The 20893-nt window shown below is 33.1% G+C and overlaps 1 protein-coding gene across 4 annotated transcripts in view; it reads left to right on the forward strand.

Annotated features, from left to right (window-relative positions):
• Positions 1 to 5359: 5359 nt before the first annotated feature.
• Positions 5360 to 20893, forward strand: part of LOC133186375 (nuclear pore complex protein Nup205-like) — a 38875-nt gene continuing 23341 nt past the window's right edge. For all 4 annotated transcript variants that reach the window (XM_061321629.1, XM_061321632.1, XM_061321630.1 and 1 more), the window contains exons 1-10: positions 5360 to 5417; positions 8624 to 8766; positions 10420 to 10591; positions 10892 to 11113; positions 11653 to 11738; positions 11887 to 12112; positions 14194 to 14358; positions 16271 to 16383; positions 20145 to 20207; positions 20554 to 20664. In XM_061321629.1, coding sequence (XP_061177613.1) covers positions 5387 to 5417; positions 8624 to 8766; positions 10420 to 10591; positions 10892 to 11113; positions 11653 to 11738; positions 11887 to 12112; positions 14194 to 14358; positions 16271 to 16383; positions 20145 to 20207; positions 20554 to 20664 — 1332 coding nt within the window. In that variant the 5' untranslated portion in view covers positions 5360 to 5386. The remainder of the gene's footprint in view (positions 5418 to 8623; positions 8767 to 10419; positions 10592 to 10891; positions 11114 to 11652; positions 11739 to 11886; positions 12113 to 14193; positions 14359 to 16270; positions 16384 to 20144; positions 20208 to 20553; positions 20665 to 20893) is intronic.

Genomic DNA, 20893 nt, shown 5'->3' on the forward strand with positions numbered 1-20893 from the left:
ACAAGACCTTCCTTTGGATACCAACCACTTTGACCCTTTGACCTCGACCTTGGAGTTTGACCTACTTTTGAAAATATTTAGTCTTGGCCATAACTTTTAAACATTTGGTGCTACGGCTTTCATACTTAAATTCACATGTGCATTCCTTTGGACAAGACTCTCCTTTGGATACCAACAATTTTGGCATTGACCTTGACCTTGGAGTTTGACCTACTTTTAAAAAGCTTGAACTTTGGCCATAACATGTGAACGTTTGGTTCTAGGGCTTTCACATTTCACGAACATGTGTATCACTTTTGAGAAGACCTTCCCTTTGGGCCACATCTGACCTTGACCTTGACGTTTTATTTACTTTTAAAAAACTTTAACCTTCGCCATAACTTTTGAACAGTTGGAGCTTGGTCTTTCAAATTTCACAGGTATATTATTCCTCCAGACAAGACCTTTTTAGGGGTACCAACATTTTTTATCTCTTGACCTGGAGTTTGACTTGCATTTGAGAAACTTTAACCTTCGCCATATAAGCTGCCATACGGGGCATCAGTGTTTCACAAACACATTTTGTTTTATTTTGTGATTAGGTGGGTAGGTTCTGGAATGCAATATGGGCTCATAAAACATGTAAGGGATCAAGAAGAACGGAGTAGTATTTTATTTCTCTATTTAATTAATTAAATAACAGTGATTTTTGTTCATCAAGGCCTTAATTTCTAGCTGCCTTTGAACATTATATTTTTCCCTAAAGGATGTAAATGGCTGGTACCATATATGTTGAAAATAACACATACACAAACTCAATATCTACACCTTTTATCTGATTTCATTTCTTTACACGTTTAAAAAGACATGTATTTTCATATATCCACAAGTACCTAGTATTAGTTCCTCTTTCAATTACATACTATAGTATCTTATACACCCCACATTTAAGAAAATCATTTAATTTTTACGCACACTGTACGTCTCTTTGGTGTCAGAACATTTGGTACCGGTTTCTGGCGTCGCCTTTCCTCCCTTCATGTTTTTATTTGCTTTTGAATAGTTTTTTGTATTTTTGATAATTTATGCCAATAATGTCCACGGCAATAAGAACAAACAGGAACCTCACATTCCTCACAGTATTGTTTACATTGTCTTTTGTCATGTTGTGGACATCGTGGGTAGGTAGGTAATCTTTGTTTTAGTGGTACAGCAGTATGGTTTTTGGATGAATCTGCAAAATGTTTTCCAAGGCACGCCATGCAGAATTTTATGTTACAAAATACACAATGTCGTTCTGCCTTTGCGGCCTCGCACAAATCACACTGTGGGGTATCTTCACCGTTGTCCATGGGGTCCATTTTGTTGTATCTCTATCGATAAGTTGTATACATGTACTACTTGAAGAGAATCTAATAAACAAAAGAAGAAACTGAGTGACACTGCTGTACGTAAACTACATTAATTGAAATAAGGTAAAAGTGTAACCCCATACTAGTATCCAAGCTTAAACGAGAGAAGCTTAAAGTTCATTGAACCCCTGGAAAGAAAGACAACTCTTACTGGAGTAAATTAACCTATTCCTTTTTCCTCTGTAAAAATACATTTCTGTCAAATTTTGGGCCACAAATTATTTGAATGGTCATGTGTTTATTTTAATTATAAATTACATATCCTTTAGGTAATCGTAAGCAATAAAACAAAGCAATAAAAGCAATAAAACAAAATTTCATATGAGATATGATGGCCCTTAAAATATTCTCCAAAATGCAATATCATTAAAAAAAGCTCCCAATAAAAATCAACTATAGGAGTTTCTTAATTGTGCCGTACATACAAAGAACGGACTCAATTTCTTTTAACTGTAATGAACATTCATATGAAGAAAAAAAACGCAATTATTCTCGTAGAAGATTTTTTATACTAATACCCACGGCCTATATCGATATAAATTTAAAACATTCATGCCTTTTAGGATATCCGCTCTCACCCAGGAAGTATAACTCTTAAAATTATTATTTAATTAAAAAAAGTCTCTAAATGAAGCTTAAAATTGTAATCTTTTCGTGCAACAATTTTTATTTCATGTATCTCAATATGATTTAATTAAGGTGCTTTGAAGTTTTGGAAACGGTCTTGTAAAAAGTTGACATTTGTACCCCTAAGAGTATTTAAAGAAAAAATACATTTTTAGAGAAATCAAATTGTATGTCTTGCAATGATAGCAAAAGCTTTTTACACCTTGTATTATATAACAATTGAACTATATCTAGAAGCGCTAAAATACCATGTAAGTATTAAAAAAACATGCATTTTTCTATGAATGCCTGGATACCTATAGTTTTTTTTTTAGCTCACCTCAACGAAGTTGGGGGGGGGGGGGACTTATGTAATACCTTCGGCGTCGGCGTCCCATGTTAAAATTTTTGGAGCAGAATTGTTTTCAAGTACTTCTATGCTCTATATTAATCAGAGATGCACGGAGGATGCTTCTAGTATGTTACGTTGTACCAGTCAAGGTTTCAGATGCTGCAATTTTAGCTGAAGAATGACCAGGTTAATGTTTTGGAGCAGGTTTAAGTTTTTGGAGCAGGCCTCATTTCCAAGTAACTGTAAGACCTATATTGACCAAACTTGCATGCCTTGGATGATACATACTACTGGACTTGCTTAGGATGCTGGATCTGACCCACATTTTTCGGATGAGTGACCAGGTTAAAATTTTTGGAGCAGGTCTCATTTCCAATTACTGTAAGCCCCATATTGACCAAACTTACATGGGTAATAAATGTAAGGATGCACACTACTGGACTTGCTTCTGGATCTGACCTATATTTCCCAGATGACTGACCAGGTTAAAGTTTTTGGAGCAGGTCCATTATCAAGAAACGGTAGTGCTATCTGAACCAAACTCCTTTGGATGATGCATCACGGGATGAACACTCTCAAACTTGCTTCAGATGCTGGGTATGACTTACATTTTCTGGATGAGTGACTAGTTTAAAGTTTTTAGGTAAGTCCATATTGCCAAGTCCCATTTTTATGCAAGCCCCATTGGACCAAAATTGCATACAAATGTTGCCTCTAGGGATGCACACTCCTAGATTATTAGTTTAGTGTGGGACTTTGCCTTACTTAAAGACAACATTCGTTGAGGTGAGCTCGTAATCTCTGATTACCTATGTTTATATTCTAAAATATATTTGTTGATCAATTTTAAATTAGAAAATGCATATATCTGGTGCTTTTAGTCGCGTTTCCTGAAAATATATTTGAGATTTGATAATTAATTTCCCCTATATGATATATGATTAATTAGTCTAATTCATCATAAGGGTTATACATGTAATTTCTTTGTGAATTCAGAGACATTTTTGTGAGCATTTTCAGTAACTGCTGATTTTCGGAACCTGGGGATCGAACTACCTTAACGATTAAGATATTTAATTTGCCAGAACAGAGAAAACCTTTTTTTTCATCAGCTTGAAAACATCGAGTAACTGGACGTGGTATTTCAAGTTAATTTTAGTTTGAAAAACATGCAGTAATAATTGAGTTTAATGTAAAAACGATTTGGCACAGTTTCAAGAGAAAAAAACCTAGCTGTTCTCCCACACAGTACAGTTATGGTAAATGTAAAATTTACAACATGATTAATATTTTTTTTGTTTTGAATAATCATGAACCTTAAATTAAGGAGGCTGGGGGTCAACAAATTAACCACAAATTAACCACCAGATTTAACTTATTTTTTTAGATATGATATCTTAAGCTGTCAACTATCATTTGGCAAAGAAAAATTTCAAAAATTTTAGTTTTAAAATTTGATCATTTTCTATATCTTCATATGGAGCTCTTCTTCTAAAGGAGATCAATATAGTCTAAAAATGGCCACAACCCCCCAGCCTCTTTAAGCCCAAGAAACACGCACACACACAAAAAAAAGGACTCACCATCCTTTAGAGCAGAAAGCGGAATACCCGACTTCCTGGTCTGTTTTCGTATATATCTACCTACATGTTATTGAAATAAAGATATAGGTTCATTTGGATGCATTGAAATGGATATCTATATCTATTTAAACTTTTGTTCCACATGAGGAATTTTCTGTTATGCTCGCTGAAAAACTCTGATATAGATAAGATTGATTTACTTATATTGATGTTGACAGAGATTAAAAAATATATCGGTATTTAAAACTCCTATACAGAAAACGGAAGCACTTAGAGATTCACGTTAACTTTGTAAACTTAACAATTTTTGTTGCAAATATTACATACAAACAATATTATGTTATACCAAGTGTATGTAAAATATTTTATGTATATGTATATTGAATTTCCTTCTGTTTTATATATCCTTTATTTTGTAATTGCCTATTGATTATGTAATCTGATAACCATGCATATGACTTAAGGGATAAATAAACAAACAAACAAAACATTCATGTTTTTGACGATTAAGGTCTGACGACACGTTCCTCAAACATCTGCATGTTTTATATCTCTTTGTAATATTAAAAAAAATAATTCATAATTGTCATTCTCTGATGATTTCTAATTTTTTTTTTTTCCAAAATGTCTTAAATATAATAAGTTCACCAAAAACTGTAATATTGGCAATTCAAAAGACTAGCAAAAGGATTATATACTGAGGAAACACCACCCTCTGGTATCTTGCACAAATGCCTGGTACTTGGTACCTCAATTTTTTGTGTAAAAAGTTGTTAAAGTAGCCATACTTCAATGACAAATTCTTGGGAAAAATTATATATTATTGAGTAAAACGTGTCGTCTGACCTTAAACTGATCATGTTAAATCGCCAGATCAGAAACAAGTTTTTCTTTCTTTTTTATTCTATTAGCTTGAAAATATCGAGTAACTGGGCGTTCTATTTCAAATTTTATATACATGTACACCTCGATCTAGGATTCCGTTGCAAATACAAATAGACCTAATTATATATTCTCAACACCATGTTAGTTTTTATAAAATTAATTTAGCTCTCTGATTAGATTATGTTTGTCATTTTTCCGTCCATCTGTCGACTGACTGATATCTTTTCACATTTTCGATTTCTTCCTCTCGGCCCCTAGGCTAATTAATTTAAATGCATAAAGCTCTGCACCCCTTTAAAAGTAGAGATAATAGCAAAACTTAGGGTGTGATCTTTTTCAATATCTTCTCAAGAACCACTGAAAAAGAAAGGAAAAAAAATCAAACAAAACAAAATTTATATGAAAACTTTAATTTATTGTGAGTTCGGATTTAAAGTACAACCCTTGCCAAATGGACTAAGAGTGGGGCTATATTGGGATCAAGGTTTCACATTAATTGTAACATGTGTGATATGTAGAGAAAGGTTTGTTGTCGGATTTGATCGGGATCGGCGATCGAAGATTTAAATATGGCGGCTGGTGGCATGGCGGTAAATTCGGGTAAATTCCTTTTCTCTCTGAAACATTTGTCTGCATACACAGAACAATATTAATCAACTAACAATTGAGTCTTAAACGTTACTTCCTATGATGATGTATAACTTACAACACCAGTGTGATAAAACAATTTTACATTTAGTTAGAATTTCCTCCATGGGAATTCCCGGGTGTCAAAACTCTGAGGAATGAAGACCTGTTTGCTAATCTATGCAGGGTTGGCCGGGAAATACCAGTGGTAAATACCGGTATTTCCCGTCCCGGGAAATTCTACATATTTTCTCTAAACTGGGAAATACTAAGTTATTAGAGTTTTTTTTTATATCTCTAATTCATTCAATCTGATACAAAATTTAAAAATAAAATAAACATAAAAACAGAAGATGAATAATATGGAATATGTCTCAAATTGCTATATAACATATTCAGAATGTATCACCTACTCCAGGTCCCATACCCAAAAGCATTCTGAAACATTTCCCTGGCTGTACAAAAACTGAAGTTTTTCAATTCAAGTTTCTTTTCAGTTTTGTAAAATTATTAAGTTTATTAATTATAAATCCAAGAACAACAAAAAAACTTGTTTTCATCCTTCTATAAACACTGTAGTTATTACAAACAATCATGTTGTTTTAACAAATTGCTCAGTTTTGTGCTCCTGTTTTGAGAGATAATTACCTTGAGTAAAACTAAAGGCTTCTTCTCAGATTTGATATTCATACCATACTCTACATTTAAGAATTTTCTTCGATCCTTCTTTAGTTACATAAAAACCCAATTGGGATCTTTGTGTTCATTTCATGGACCTTTATAGACTACATCTGACTCAAGCACTCATGATTGGTATATGAATATACAATCTTATGATTACATGTATATAAAATGAATTACTTGGAAACCAGAATTTTTTAAATCGGGAACAGTGATACCAGGTAGATATCTTAGCCAATAAGGTGTACTACATGTCAATATGAATGAAATATGTACCTATATCTTATTTCCCAGTATTTCCCGGGAAATACCAGTAATTACCAGTATTTCCCACCATCCTGGGAAATATGAGTATTTCTCAGTTTTTTGCCAACCCTGAATCTATGATGTACAGTTATAAAGATTGATACATCAACAGATGCTGCTTCATTTTTGAGGATCTCTTTCTTTTAAAGAATTTACTCAACAGAAACTCATGCAGAAAATGAACTCTCAATATTTTATTTAATGATGATTGGGGGGGGGGGGGGGGGGATGCTGGAAGGCCATAAAAAATGATATTAAAAAAGTACAGTTAAATATTATGTTTTGTACACCACCATTTTTTCATAAAGGCAAGAAGGAAAAAAAATTTACAGAATGTAAAATTTTAACCTCTTTTAGTTTCACTTTGTAACACATGTATATAACAGCTGTAAGTTATAAGTATAAATCCATGAATTTACAGTCTTATTGTACACAAACTGACTCATACAGAGACGGACTCGTATGCAAGAATTCAATTTGTATTCAAAACTGTCCAGAAGTCAGCTCGTATAGTAAACACTTGTAAGGTATTTTCTTCTGTTACATAAAATCTTTGTATGAAAGTGAAGTCAACTCTTACACAAGGTTTTTTCTTTTCTTTCTGTCCATGTAAAAAAATTAATAAAATTCACTGGATTTGTAAAATTCAGAAAAAATTAGAACAAATTAAAATATCTACTGTTGTTGGTCTAACAATGAACACCCTTCTGGTTTGGAAATTAAATGATTTTTTTTATTGTTAATAGCAATGCAAACTCAGAGGTTTCTTGAATTTGCAGCAAACACTAATTAAAACATTCACTGAGATGTATCATTTTAGACAAGTTTTATTGAATTATTATGCAATAATACTTTTACAATATTAATTATTTTACAATGTTGGGATCTGATTCAGTTGTGATGATACTATTTTAGAAAAAAAAGAAAAACAAATGATATTCAGAGTGAAAAGATTATGAAACATTATTAATTTCTTTACACAGTCCCATTTAGTTGGGTGGGGATGGGGGACAACCAAACATTTTCAGTGTGGGGGCACACCCAAGAAAAATTCCTTGACAAGCATTAAGTAAACCCAGGGATTTGTCTAGCTATTTTATTTAACTACCCTTTTCATATAAACAGTCAGGGGTGAGACTGAAAATCATCTTTTTTAAAAATGATGATTTCTAGTCATGAAATTGATTTTTAAAAATGACTAAAATTCATCATTTTTATCAAATTGTTAGATCTGAGCGCACTTAATTATCTAGTTAGTTTTACGGGGCGCACTAATTTATTTTGGTTTCAGTTGTTTGTGAAGATGTTTCCCTACACATGGGTCCATGGCAGGATAGTGTACTATATCTTATTACTGTAGTAAATGGGTTGGAAGAATTCACTTGGGAATGGAAATATGAAAACAAGTCATATTTACAAAAATAATAAAAACATGTACATAATGTAGTTAGAAGAAATGACAATTATCAATCACTTTTAAATATGACAGATTTCAGTCTCACCCGACTGATAAATGGGGAAAAATGAGAACAATCGGCTGACATTAGAGCTAGAGGTTTGAATACAGTATGAATGAGAGTCAAGGGACATGTTCCCCCTGGACCTTTTCAAATAAATGTGTCAAAAATCTGCCTTCTGAGAACTAATCTGGGGGGATCATTTTTTTTTTTTAGAACTATCATAAATAAAATCATATTATGTATTTCAGATGTTGCACATTTGTTTACGGAAATTTGCTGTGACTAAAAGGGGAATTTTGATATTTTCCCCAAAGGTGCCATTTACTGGTAGTTAAAAAAACATTGATAAATCCCTCCCCACCCCCACCCAACCCCCAGTTGTTATGGCCCATGTTTCACTCATTGTCAAATAAAATTCAAGTGCCGGTGTGCCAGATATAATATGTATGATACAATATTTTATGTACACAAGAGAAAAAAAAAACTTTGCGTAAGAGTTGACAGTTCATTTTTCCTTGTGTACAAGTTGACTTTTCAGTATTTTATATGACGAGACTTCAAGTTGGCTTTTGTAGGAGTTGGCGTGTGTATGACTCGATTGGAGACCAACGCATGATTATAGTCTGTTTCTTGTTAAATGCACAAATTGCAACTCTTTGTTCTCCATAGAAAATTTGATTTCTTTTATTGTAGACCCAGTTTTTTTGATACTTGATTTTAAAAATGTTGTAGAGGCCAGATTATGGGGGCCATTCAAAGAACTGGAACAAACAGTCCATGCAGCCATCCATAGAAAAATTCCTGATGCCATTCACGATTTGGAAATTGCTCTCAAGAAACATAAGCCAGATTTCATTGCATTGTTAAAGAACCCAGTATGTTTTACATTTTGACTGACTTTTTGTCTGAAAGAGAATCTGTGAACACCTTATAAATTAAGATCATTTGTATACATTTGCGTTTAGTTTGTTTGCAGAGTTTTTTTTTTTTTTTTCCTAAGTCATAATAATTATTCAAATGTATTTAAACATCTACATACCGTATAATGGGTGTTTTTTACGTGCTGCTAATTTTTACGAATTTTATAAATCCGTAAAATTTAAATGTGTAAAATTTCACAAAAGTAAAAAACGCCTCACATTAATTTTCAAACCTCGTATGTATGGGAGTAATGCTAATTGCCATTCAGCTCAGTACTGTTGGTATTTTTGGTCAATTACCTGGTTACTGTATTATTAGTATTTTTACGAGACACAAATTTTCTGATAATTAATTATTACAGATCTTCCAATTATACCCGTTTTTTAAGTCTTTGACCCTTTCTTCTGTTTTTGTGCTTCGAATAAATCAGGATGGTTTGAGTTGTCTTTCTTTGTTTCCAGTAAAATCAGCGTTTTTTTTTTCTTATATAACTGGTACCGATAAACTGTACCATTCCCAATGCCAAAAAATGTTAATTTTTCCCAATTTTGAGATTAAAAATTCCCAAATCAACTGCCAAACAACAGACTACGATGACATCATATTTCTTTTTAAATGAAACATTGTACAAGTTGACTAATTGTTTCACTTCTGCATAAATTAAAAGTAGAGATTAGTCGAAATATGGCGGGACCTCAGACCGATCTGTGATGTAGGCAACGTAGTTTCATACATTTTGACAAATTGAAAGCATGAAAATGCGAAAACAAGGGATATTGATATGAAAAACAGTAAATACTTGTTGTTATTCTTTAAAACACGGAGTAATAGGTTATGAGGTTGGAATAAACGGAAAATATGTTTCATTTGTTTAAATGACAGAAAATTCTCCTTTGTAAGTTTGTTCTACTCCGATGCTATTTTTCCCAATTGAATCGGTACCGGACCCTTTCCCAATGGGTAGAAAAAAATCGCTGAAAATCAAGAGGAGCACACGGTGCACAACAATAATGATACCTAGCAATGTGTATTAAAAATACAGGAATGAATGAAAAGCATACGTTATATAAAGGTAAATGAACAAACATATTTATAATTTGTTGAATCGTTATCACAGGAACAATTTCTTTTCTTTTCCTTTCTTTTTTTTTTACATCAGGTTGTCCAGAAACATTTATTTGAATGTAAACGCATTCAAAGTGCTAACATCATTGATCTGGAATTTTACCTCCGATGATTTAAATTTTTTACAGATGCTCAATTTGTAAAAATTTAACGCGTAAAATTTAAAACACCATATTTGAACCAAAATTTACAGAAGTAAAAATAACCCATTATACGGTATTCTGTGATATGTATGGGTAAATTGATATTAAAAAAGTATTTTTGTGTATCTGTATCAATTTTAGAGTGTGGGGATGGGGGGTATACTTAATCATAGTATGAAAATGTAGATAAGCTTTATATGATATATGGTACTGGAGAGTAGTTGAAGATTGTTGCATTTTAGTAGCTTATTCACAATACACTTGACTACTATACAAGGATTATAAAATAAAGAAGACCTTGATATCTGACCTTGATACTTACAAGAAATACTTTTACAGCCTAAGAATGCCATGTACAGGACAGCGGTCCGTAATTCCACAAAGGAGGGGCTACCAGTTATGGGGGACCAAACCAAACAAACCTTCTCACAACAGTTCATTGAGGAGGCCCTGATACTTAGTGACCTGTTTGATATGAGTGAAATAGCAGCAGTAGAACTGCTAATGGCAGGTAAGTTATCAATTAGCTACAGCAGTTCATAAGAGTTATTCTATGCTTTAGTGTTTGTAAAGGGGGATATTACTTAGTTTTGATTTTAAATTGAAGAATAATTGGAAGTTAATGGGCAAGGGACAGAGATTCATAGTAGATAGAGGAAATGTATGGTAGATATAGGAAATGTTTATTATGTAAACATGATATATATGAGTATTGGATAATTGGTAGATACTCGGAAAATGCATGAGGTATGATACAACCTTTACAGGTAAGGTGCACTGCTATCACAGGTGACTTTTCACCTTTTTACAGGTGAGAGACAGCAGGCAGAGTTCCCTGGGTTGACCAGGGGCCTGGTAGCAGTGCTGTTGTACTATGATGGACAGAAGAGTCTGGTTAACTCCCTCCGTACCCTTCTTCAGTCCAGGGAGGGAAGAATGTGGACCATGGAGTTGACCCCTGACCTCTCCAGCATGGTGAATCAATACACAGATCAACTGATTCAGAAAGATCGTCTTATTAACACTATACTAGGTAACAACTTTACTTTGAAATTTTGACTGGTAATCCAGACCAAAGCAGATAGAGTTTTGATCATGATACTTTATTATTTATTTTTTGCATTTTATCTGAATAAATTTTATTGCATCTTGAGAATAACATGGAGAGACAGTGTCAGTAGATTTAGATATATGTGCATGTACTTCTCTATGACAATTAGGTATGTAGGATTGTAAAACACTGAATCTATAAATGGGTAGGAGCAGCTGGTTAAAAAAAAACTGATGGCTTTGTACATGTATACACAAGGACAGTAAACAAATGCACTCACAATATTTTAATGACAATTTGAGTTATTTTTGGCATAAATGCTTTGAGAATGTAGGAAATTTAAGTAGAAAGAATCCTTTGAATTTTAAATATGGCTACATGCATGTTATACATGTATGTCTAGAAGTTGTATTCAGGTTAAAATCAGAAGAAAATTAAAAGTTTTTTTTTTAGTTCTTGTGAATGTGCATTTAATACAACTACATTTTCAAAATCATTCTACATTACAAATCATTTTGCAGATCAGTTAAACAACATGGACCTAACAAAAGAAATGGACAGACTACAAAGAGATAGGGCCATTGGTCCGCCTAAACACAAGAAACAGGTTTGTGATTTTCTCTGAATAACCTGAAACTGAAATACATGACCTTTATCCATGTCGAAATCTAATTAATGTTTGAAGTGTTTGTAATGTTTGTCTATCCTTGACATTTATTTCTATTGACAATATTGAACCTTGTCTTGTTTTCCAGGTGTCTGACTTGTACAGAGAGATCCAGATTATTTTAGCAGACTGTCTCTTCTGTCTGGCCACACAGCAGCCCCTGGAGAAAGCTGACACCTTGAGGCTGATTCAGCACCTAAGGGCAGACAACTCACTGAGTGCTGATGGCACCCTGGACCCTGTGAGTCTGTGTCTGTTAATGGCTCTGCTGTACTGTTTTGATGTCAGTTTATTGGAACATGAAGACGGAAGAGGTTAGTCATTGATAGTTTACTTATCATTCCAAAAACCACAGTCATGTGTGCTTTTTTAATGTACTTCTCTTAACTCTTTCCCCCTCACAAGCGCCTCTCGACGCCCATCCATGATTACCGCACTAGAGTCTCTCGACGCCTATACAGAATTTCTGCACAAGCGCCTTTCGACGTCTTGTTATTTTAAGACTGTGTGAAAACGAGACTATGACGTCGGCAACTTTGGGGCAGGTATCAAATTGAAGCGTTATTATTGGCCTACAAAAATAAAGTGTGTGCACTGTCATCAATTCACGTGTACCTATAAATAAAGATGGTTTTTACCTTGTATGGTAGGAAAAACGAAAGTTGTTAATTCAAAATGGCGGATTACGAACAATGTACGTTGAGATTATTTCTATTCACGTGACGATTTAGATAAACTTTATGGGTTTTAGGATGCTGAATCGAATACATATATTCATTAAGAATTCATTTGTGCAGAAAAAATTAATTTGGAACATTATAATTGGCCAGAAAATCTTCGACATTTCATGGCGTGCGAGTTGAAAGTCACATGGCCAGTATTCCAGAGCCGATTTTTGTGTAAAAACAACTGCAACAAAAGATTTCTTGGGTGATATGTTTTATCCAAACATTATTATAGACTATGTGCATCACAAAAATAAAAGTGCACGGCGAATAAATGCACAGAAGAGAAAGGAAGACCGTGTCTGGTACAAAATCACTGAAGCAGAAAAGAAGGCTAACTTGGCCAAAAAAAGAAATTAAAAAGATTATCCGTTTGTGTAAACTTCGCAGTGTGCATCTATGCAAAATGTGGATCTTTTCACATACCAAAATAGACATTGAAACCTTTTTATTGACCATAAAATGATTAAATTCTAAATATTTTATCATGAAAAATGCGTGTATATACACTGACTCTTGACATTTACCAAACTTTTTCTTAGTTTAAAAATAAAGGATTGGCTTTAAATTATCATCATTGTAAAGATGAGATTGTGCTGAAAATAAAAATACTTGGTTTTATATATTTATACCCAATAATTTGAGAGTAATAAGAATAAATATAAAGCACTGTGATTTTTTTCTTTATTTCTGAAAATGCCTGAGTAAATGGGGTTATCACTGATGCTAGACTGCTGTGGAGATAAGGCTGCAGCAGTGGCTTGCTACAGGAGTATACAGTAACACCTTATTTTCAAAGCTCTGAGGGGGAAAGAGTTAAAAGATGTTATGAAATGCATTGATTTAATGAATTGTGATAAAATTGTTGTGTATATATTAGACTCCAAAGTCCAGAGGTCTCGCAAAAGTCTGATGGTCTGCACCAAACCCCGATGGTTTGATGTCGGTACAGATGCCAAAGTCCGATGTCTTGTTTCGTTAGAGACACGCCGCGCTAAAGTGTGATGGTCTGACACGCTGAAGTCCGATGGTGCGGAAAAACAATCAACATTGATGATGTCACAATATTCTGATGTCCTTGACGATGTTGTCCTGCATTTAAAAGGCAGCTAATCAGTAATTGTCCTTGCATACAATTTTACTGATTTTGCTATTGCTTGCACCCACCAGAGGTATAAGGGCTAGTCCTCGCACACCACTCCACTGAAAAGGAATAGTCCTTGCACACTATAGGACTGATTAGGGTTAGTCTCGCACTCAAGATATCTAGGTTATAGTTGTTACATACTTTTCGACGTATTAGGGTTAGTCTCACTCTCACACCCGTCCAAGAGATTAGGGTTAGTCCTTGCATTTAATATTTATTTGTATTTTTTTCCTAAACCATCTGACCTTGGCATAGCGCAGCATCCCAATTTGGCACAGTAGTACCATGACATCAAAAACATTATTTGTTTTCCAACGCCATCAGACTTTGGCATGTCAAACCATCAGGTTTGGCACAGACCATCAGAATTTGGAGTGACCATAGGACTTTGGAGTCTTGCACATATTTTCTTTTTTTTTCTGCAGTATATCTTTCTGCAGTAATTTCTGTGCATTGAAATAATAAGAATTATTATTTTAAGGATGAACAAAAAGTTAAACTTGATTATGTTTGACATTTATAGAGATCCTACAGCGATTACCAATGATGACAGACTCGACCTACATACCGGACATACACCAGGATCTCATGTCAACGCGAGCCTGGGCCAACCCTGGATTAAAGAGTGTCGTGTTGTTAGCCTGGGGGGTGACTCTGAGGCAACTCAACCAGTACCAAACCCCCACAGGTAAAATATCAAATCTGATCAATCATTACACCTAAAAAAATGTGTTTCTTTCCTACAACATTCTCAAAAAATCTAGGGTCAGTAGGTCGGGATTTTTTTTTTTTTTTTAGCTAATGAATAATAGGGTCAAACATCCTCGGACTGATTATCCAGGTGTGATATTAACAGCAGACACCCAACGTGGCTGTCTAGCGCAGAAAACGAACTTAAAGTTGGGGGGGGGAAATGCTTGATATAACAATAATGATTACTCTTTATATTTAAGGGAAATGATGATTAGGTTGACATATGTTGTATCCCAAATTAAGCTACAATTAACATTTTTTGTGTAAATTGAATCAGCTGATTGACAGTGTGTGAAATTAACGGTAGACCAATAGACAAAATCTATAGAAAATGCGTCCGGTCTATAGCAAGGTGAATATCTCAAGACCGATTTGTCTATAGAGTAAAATTGGCCATTTTACTCAATACAACTTTTCAGCCAAGGAAAAACTTAAGCTTCAATGCTCTATTGTTCGTAAATCTCCTTCATCTAATCCATTTTGCAGTACTTCATGTTTTATTTATTCCTAAAACGGTGGTTATTTTTTTGTAGTCCGAATTTCCTCAATTCCTCTGTTTATTGAAGATACGTCTAAATATCCCATAAAATTATTTCTTGACTCAGTAAACCAAAGAATGGGTATTGGTTTGATTTATATCACATAAAAAAATTATAATTAAAATACATTTTAAATTTTAACATGGAAAAAAATCAATGTTCACCCTATAATCTATAGGTATGCACCTTTGCAAAAGGGGATAGAAAGATAGTGAAATTCAGTGATATTTATGCATGACTATTGATTAACTAGTACATAAAAATGATAAAAATCATCTTCATTTTCAGCAATATGCTTAATTAATTTTTTTAAACCAATATGGCAAATGAAAAAAAAAAATCCTAAGAGCTTAGAATTTTTTTCTTCTTCAACATGTTACAGTAAACACATTTTTTTGCCTATTCACAAAAGTTTTCATTAACAAAAATTGAAATCTTCTTAGAAATTTTAATGTTCCCTGCATCTGTAAAATTCAACATAATAAATTTACTGTTCAAAGTGTAACACCCCCCCCCCCCAAATCATTTCTTAATAATCATGATTATAAACCTCCATGTATCTTATGCCAATTCATAAATTAATACAGTGTAGGGAAAAAGGAATAAGCAATGGGAAAATATACAATTAAATAAAAATACAGATATATAATTTTTTTGGTCTATAGGAAATTTGTCAGGTCTATAGAATTTCAAATTATTGTAGACCAATTGTCTGTAGCTTATAAAAGTTAGTTTCGTACACTGGATTGAACAAACACAGATTTGGCAGGAAAAAAAATCCATTTGTGGGTAATTTGAATGGGTTGGTGGGGTTACAGTAAACAAACATAATTTTTTTTAGGCCTTATCAAGATGCGTGTGTTACACAGGTATCAAATCAGAATCATAGGTTAACTTTGAAAATTAGACAAAGGGCAATAATTTATCTATGTACCTACTACAATATGTGTTTATTAGGCACTGTTAAAAAGAATGCAAGCATTAGATTGATATACGTGTATGTTGGTATGAAATTCTGAAAAAGGTACCAAGCTTTGAGTTAATGATCTACCTTGCCAACGTTATGTCATGCTGGATTGTGAATAAATTCTAAATTCTAAATTGCAAGATAATCATGATAATGCAACTGCTTTAAGGTGTGCAGTTTTAGGAAAATAAACTTTAAACTTATTTTCAACATGTTTAATGTCTTAGATGATAAGAGTTGAGACTTATTCATGACTCGCTGAGTCTCACTCTTGATTAACTCGAGTTAAGACTTCTTTATGACTCGTTGAGACTCAATCTTGATTTATACTTGTTTTCTAGGAGTGAATGGAATTTGTGAGGAGGATGAGGTGGTTATTAATGAGGCCCTAGAAGCTAACGTGTTTCACTTCCTGCGGCTGGCTGTGGTGGCCGTACATGATTTCCATAAAGAGGTAGGTCATTGGTGCATATTCGAAGTTGCCATCAAAATTCATGCATTTATATTTTAGTAATGAGTAGGGATGTCAACCAATATTTGAACATTCAAATATTTATTCGATGAGTTAATATTCGAATATGAATTTAAAGCAACAGTACGGCTCCAAAATGTGTGCTTTTTCATCCAAATTTACCCAATATGTTATTAAGAAATAAGGTATAAAGTTGATGTAAGCAGTTTGAGAAACAGAAATATTCTCTACTCAAACAAAATTAACGTAATTAGAATCTGCCGGAAAATCAAGGGTCGTACGAACTGGAGCAATCTTAGATCTGTTTATTTGTACCACGTGAATTCTAAAACGGCACGTGCCTACACTATAGAGTTTACAGTTATAATGAATATTAGGGCTATTCCAGGAAAAATTGTATGGGGGGGTTGGAAGGCACTTTTATTTTTACCCCACCACCCATACATTTTTAATTACCTTCTACCCCACCCCCCATCAATTTAAAATTGCTTTTGATACAACCACCCATCTAAAATTTAAAAAAAAAAAATTGTGTCTCACATATATATGCAATAAAATTTTATGTACTTTTTTCAGGTATTGTAATTTATCTGACTTCGAATGAGTGTTGGGTTTTGACATCTATCCAACCAGGGCCCGTTTTACAAAAGAACTTATGACTAAGATCAAAGTGTTATTATGCAAATAAATTTCTTTTTTGCATTACTTTAAAAATGTTTGAAATCTTTCTGAAAAAAATAAGATAGTTTATGCCAACAATTTTTAACAGAAACATAAGTTTTTTTAAGATTTTATGAACAACTAAAGTTCTTAGTCTTAGTCATAAGTTTTTTTGTAAAACAGTTCCCTGTGTTCCTGCTGCAGCTTAAAAAAATATGTTCCTTTAGGCTTATGATACACACCACTGAAAACCTTTATTATACTTGATTTGTATATCTGTTCTGATGCATGACTTTGTAGTCTGTAAAGCTTAGGTAAATTTTACAAGTATGTGTACACATGTACTAGTAGAAATGACATTCCTACAATTAATTAAAATTAATATTGTAAATTATAGTCTAGCTATCCTTAACAATTGTTGTTCCCCTTGTTCATAACAAAATGATTCCTGCTTCTTTTTTTTTTGGGGGGGGGGGGGAGGGGGCTTAACTTCTGTAGGCAGTGTCTGTGAAGTGAAAACTTTGATTAAAAAAATATATTTAATGAATTCTAAATCCCATCTAACAACTTAGACCATTGGTGCATACAAGTTCGACAAGTTAACATGTTAACAGGTTAAGGACTGGCATGTTTTTGACATAATATATTTCATATTGTTTTCAAACTCATATCTCGTCTTCCTTTTACTCTGTATGTGGTGTAAAGTAAAATATTTGACTTGCAAACTCCGTAGTCATGCTCTAAAATGTTCATTATCAGATACGTTTTTTTTTCTACTTTCGGTTTAAAATAAAACGATCTTTCTGATTGTTTCTAATATCATTTAATTTACCAATGTAATCATGTTTGATTAAACTGGCGAAAAGAAACTGGACCAGGGAGTCCAAAGCACAACTAATCCGTTTTCCAATCCCCCACTGTCATTGCAGTCACAATTGCACATGCTTTTTTAGTTATCTGCCCTTGTTTCCGTTTTGTTCGATTCTACTTTCACTTTCAATGTAAACACACTTTACAACTGTTTAGGACGAAAATATCAGTATTTACCGATTTATACAAAATGAGAGGAAAGAAGTACTTTGCACTTGATTATTTGTGAGGGTAAATACAACCACCCATCTAAAAATATATCAAGTCAGGACAACCACCCAATGGCATACAAATTTAATTGCTCCAGACCCACTACCCATACAAAAATATATGAAGTGCCGTCCAACCCTCCCGTACATTTTTTCCTGGAATAGCCCTTAGGTGAAAGCAAGTTTCAAAAACACAAATTATCATAACTTTCTGATAAAATAATCTAAAATAATAATCGTAAAGATTTTAGTCTGCATTCGGGCGAATTTAACAGAATTAAAAGTACAAATGTTTACGTTTTGTGTATTGGGGTCTGAGAAAGGAAAAACCAACTAATCATGTTATCGCGGCAAATGTCAAACAAAATATTTTTCTGCACAGTTAAAAAAAAATAGCATTTCAAATGGCAACAATGTTTATAAGTCAAAAATGTATTTTTTATGTTGAGTTTACACTACTTTTTTTTCTTTGAAAGCGACGGAAAAATGAGAAATGATAACTAGTATCAACAAACCTGTCGAATAGAACCTTCGAGAGCCCTGCGTGAGTGTTGCCGAGTTCCCGTTTCTTCCTTATCCAGCGATTTTATTAATCCCCAAACTAATTTTAGTCAGGAAAGTTGCTTTTTCAAGTTCTATTTTCAGTTTCTTTTTCTTTTTGGTCGACTTTGTCAATGTAGCAGGCCTACCGGGATTCCCTCTCTAACCAGGCTGTTTTGTTTATGAAAACTACGCATGCGTGCATAGCATGGAATGTGGAACCCCGAACATGTTGCGATGTATATATTTACGTCCCATAAATAACTATTAATTTTAATGAAATAATCCAAATTATTTAATTGTAAAAGTTGTAATTTTCTGAAAGTTTATTCATTTATGAGTAGTAAAAAAATTCCAAATCTTGTCGGAAAATTTTATCTAGTCAGTTTTTTTGATGAGATGCGCCGTACTGTCACTTTAAGATTCGAATATTCGGTATTTTTCAGATTTCACAAAAAAGAGATAACAAAAGAGTGCTAGAATTATTCCCGTTTATTTACTAGCAATGCCCTGATTTCTTTCACTTCTTTCTTATCTAATAGATCTAAATTATTTCATTTTGAGTAAGGCATAAAAGAAATAAACAAGAATTATTAATGTATAATACAAAAAGAACATTCAATAATTTAATATGATCGGATCTAGAATCGAGGACAATGGAATGAAACCTTTCTTGAATGTACAAGAGACACGTGAAGAGTGTACTTATGAAAATAATTTTATTGATCATTGAATTACATGTACATCTTTGATAGAATCAGCCTGTAATATAAAGGGCTTAATTTCAGAATAATGCATCAATTACTTGATTATCTCGAGTTGAATATATTCCCAAATTTTAAAATCATTACCGGGATATTAATGACCTAGGATAATTGTCTATGAAAGTGTTTGTTTATAATTTCAAAGCATTGTATCAAATTTTATATTCTTATTAAGCAGATAATTGTAATAATTACGTGTATTTAAATCTGAAGAGTAAACTGGTTAGATGACAGGTTCATCATTTTGAGCTTGTATAGATATCATTTGTTAAAATTATATTTTGGTTGTATACGCTTTATCAATTATTTATTTTAAACATTGACAAATATCAAATGTAGAATTCGTTTTTGTATACATAAAAAAGTGTACAAGAAATACATGTATATGGAGATAACAAACAGTATTAAAGCTCCAATTTTACTTCCAAATACCGACACAAAACCTGCCATGAGAGTATGATGATGTAGATTTAAAATAAACCAGATTTTATTTATTTTATCGAATATTCGAATATATTCGAATACTTTCATTGAATATTCGAATATGAATTATTGACAAAATTGACATCCCTAGTAACGAGTCTAACAAGAAGTTTTTTGACAAGTCATGAATGTGACTCTTCAAAATGAATCCTAAATAACAGGATCAGGACGTTTAGTCATGTGATCATAAAACCATTATAACTGTTTTGTTTTGCAGGAATATTATCTGAAGAAAATCCACGGGCTGATTACCGACTTCATTTTTCACATGCCACTCAAGGTACTAATGTGACACCAAAACAAATAGTTGATGCATTTGATCGAAAAATGGGCCAATTTTTCATGAATAACTTTGAAAAGAAAATTTACCATATTTCAAATATAAAGAAATGAAAAATTACAAAATTCGTATAATTTTCTAAATTATCCACTGTTGGACAGTGGAAAAATAATTCTGTTTGAAAGGTTGATAATTTTTTAATAAATATTGGTTGTTGTAAAATATTTGACAAAAATTCCTCACATGAAGAAGAGAAATAAAATTAGTCAAAACCGTTTATGAAGTGGTAAAAAGTTACGTAGTTTAAAAGTCTGTGAAAGAAACTGTAGTGGGGATATTTTTACAGGTGAAAGAGCTCCGTACAAGAGGAGATGAAGCAGCGAGAATTGCGGCGTCCCAGAGTTCCTTAGAACCTCCCACGTCACCCAGTCACGGCTTCCAGTACTTACTGAGACTGGTATGTTACTGTCCCTGTAGTGTTACTGTGTACATCAACATAATTAAGGGTACATTGACCCTCTGACAAGAGAGATAACTTTTAGTGGGATTTATGACAATTATTCCTGTAAGAAATAGTCGGGTTAAAGGGTGATTTCCTTAAAATTTTGTGCCACAAGGTATGATGAGATTGTTGATATTCAATTATTTCTCAGATTTCTTTTGGAAAATCATCATATAAGCAAAAT

This window comes from Saccostrea echinata, unplaced genomic scaffold (assembly GCF_033153115.1).
Source record: "Saccostrea echinata isolate AGI-Se365-2 ecotype Australia unplaced genomic scaffold, CSIRO_AGI_Sech_v1 ptg000013l, whole genome shotgun sequence".
Lineage (NCBI taxonomy): Eukaryota > Metazoa > Mollusca > Bivalvia > Ostreida > Ostreidae > Saccostrea > Saccostrea echinata.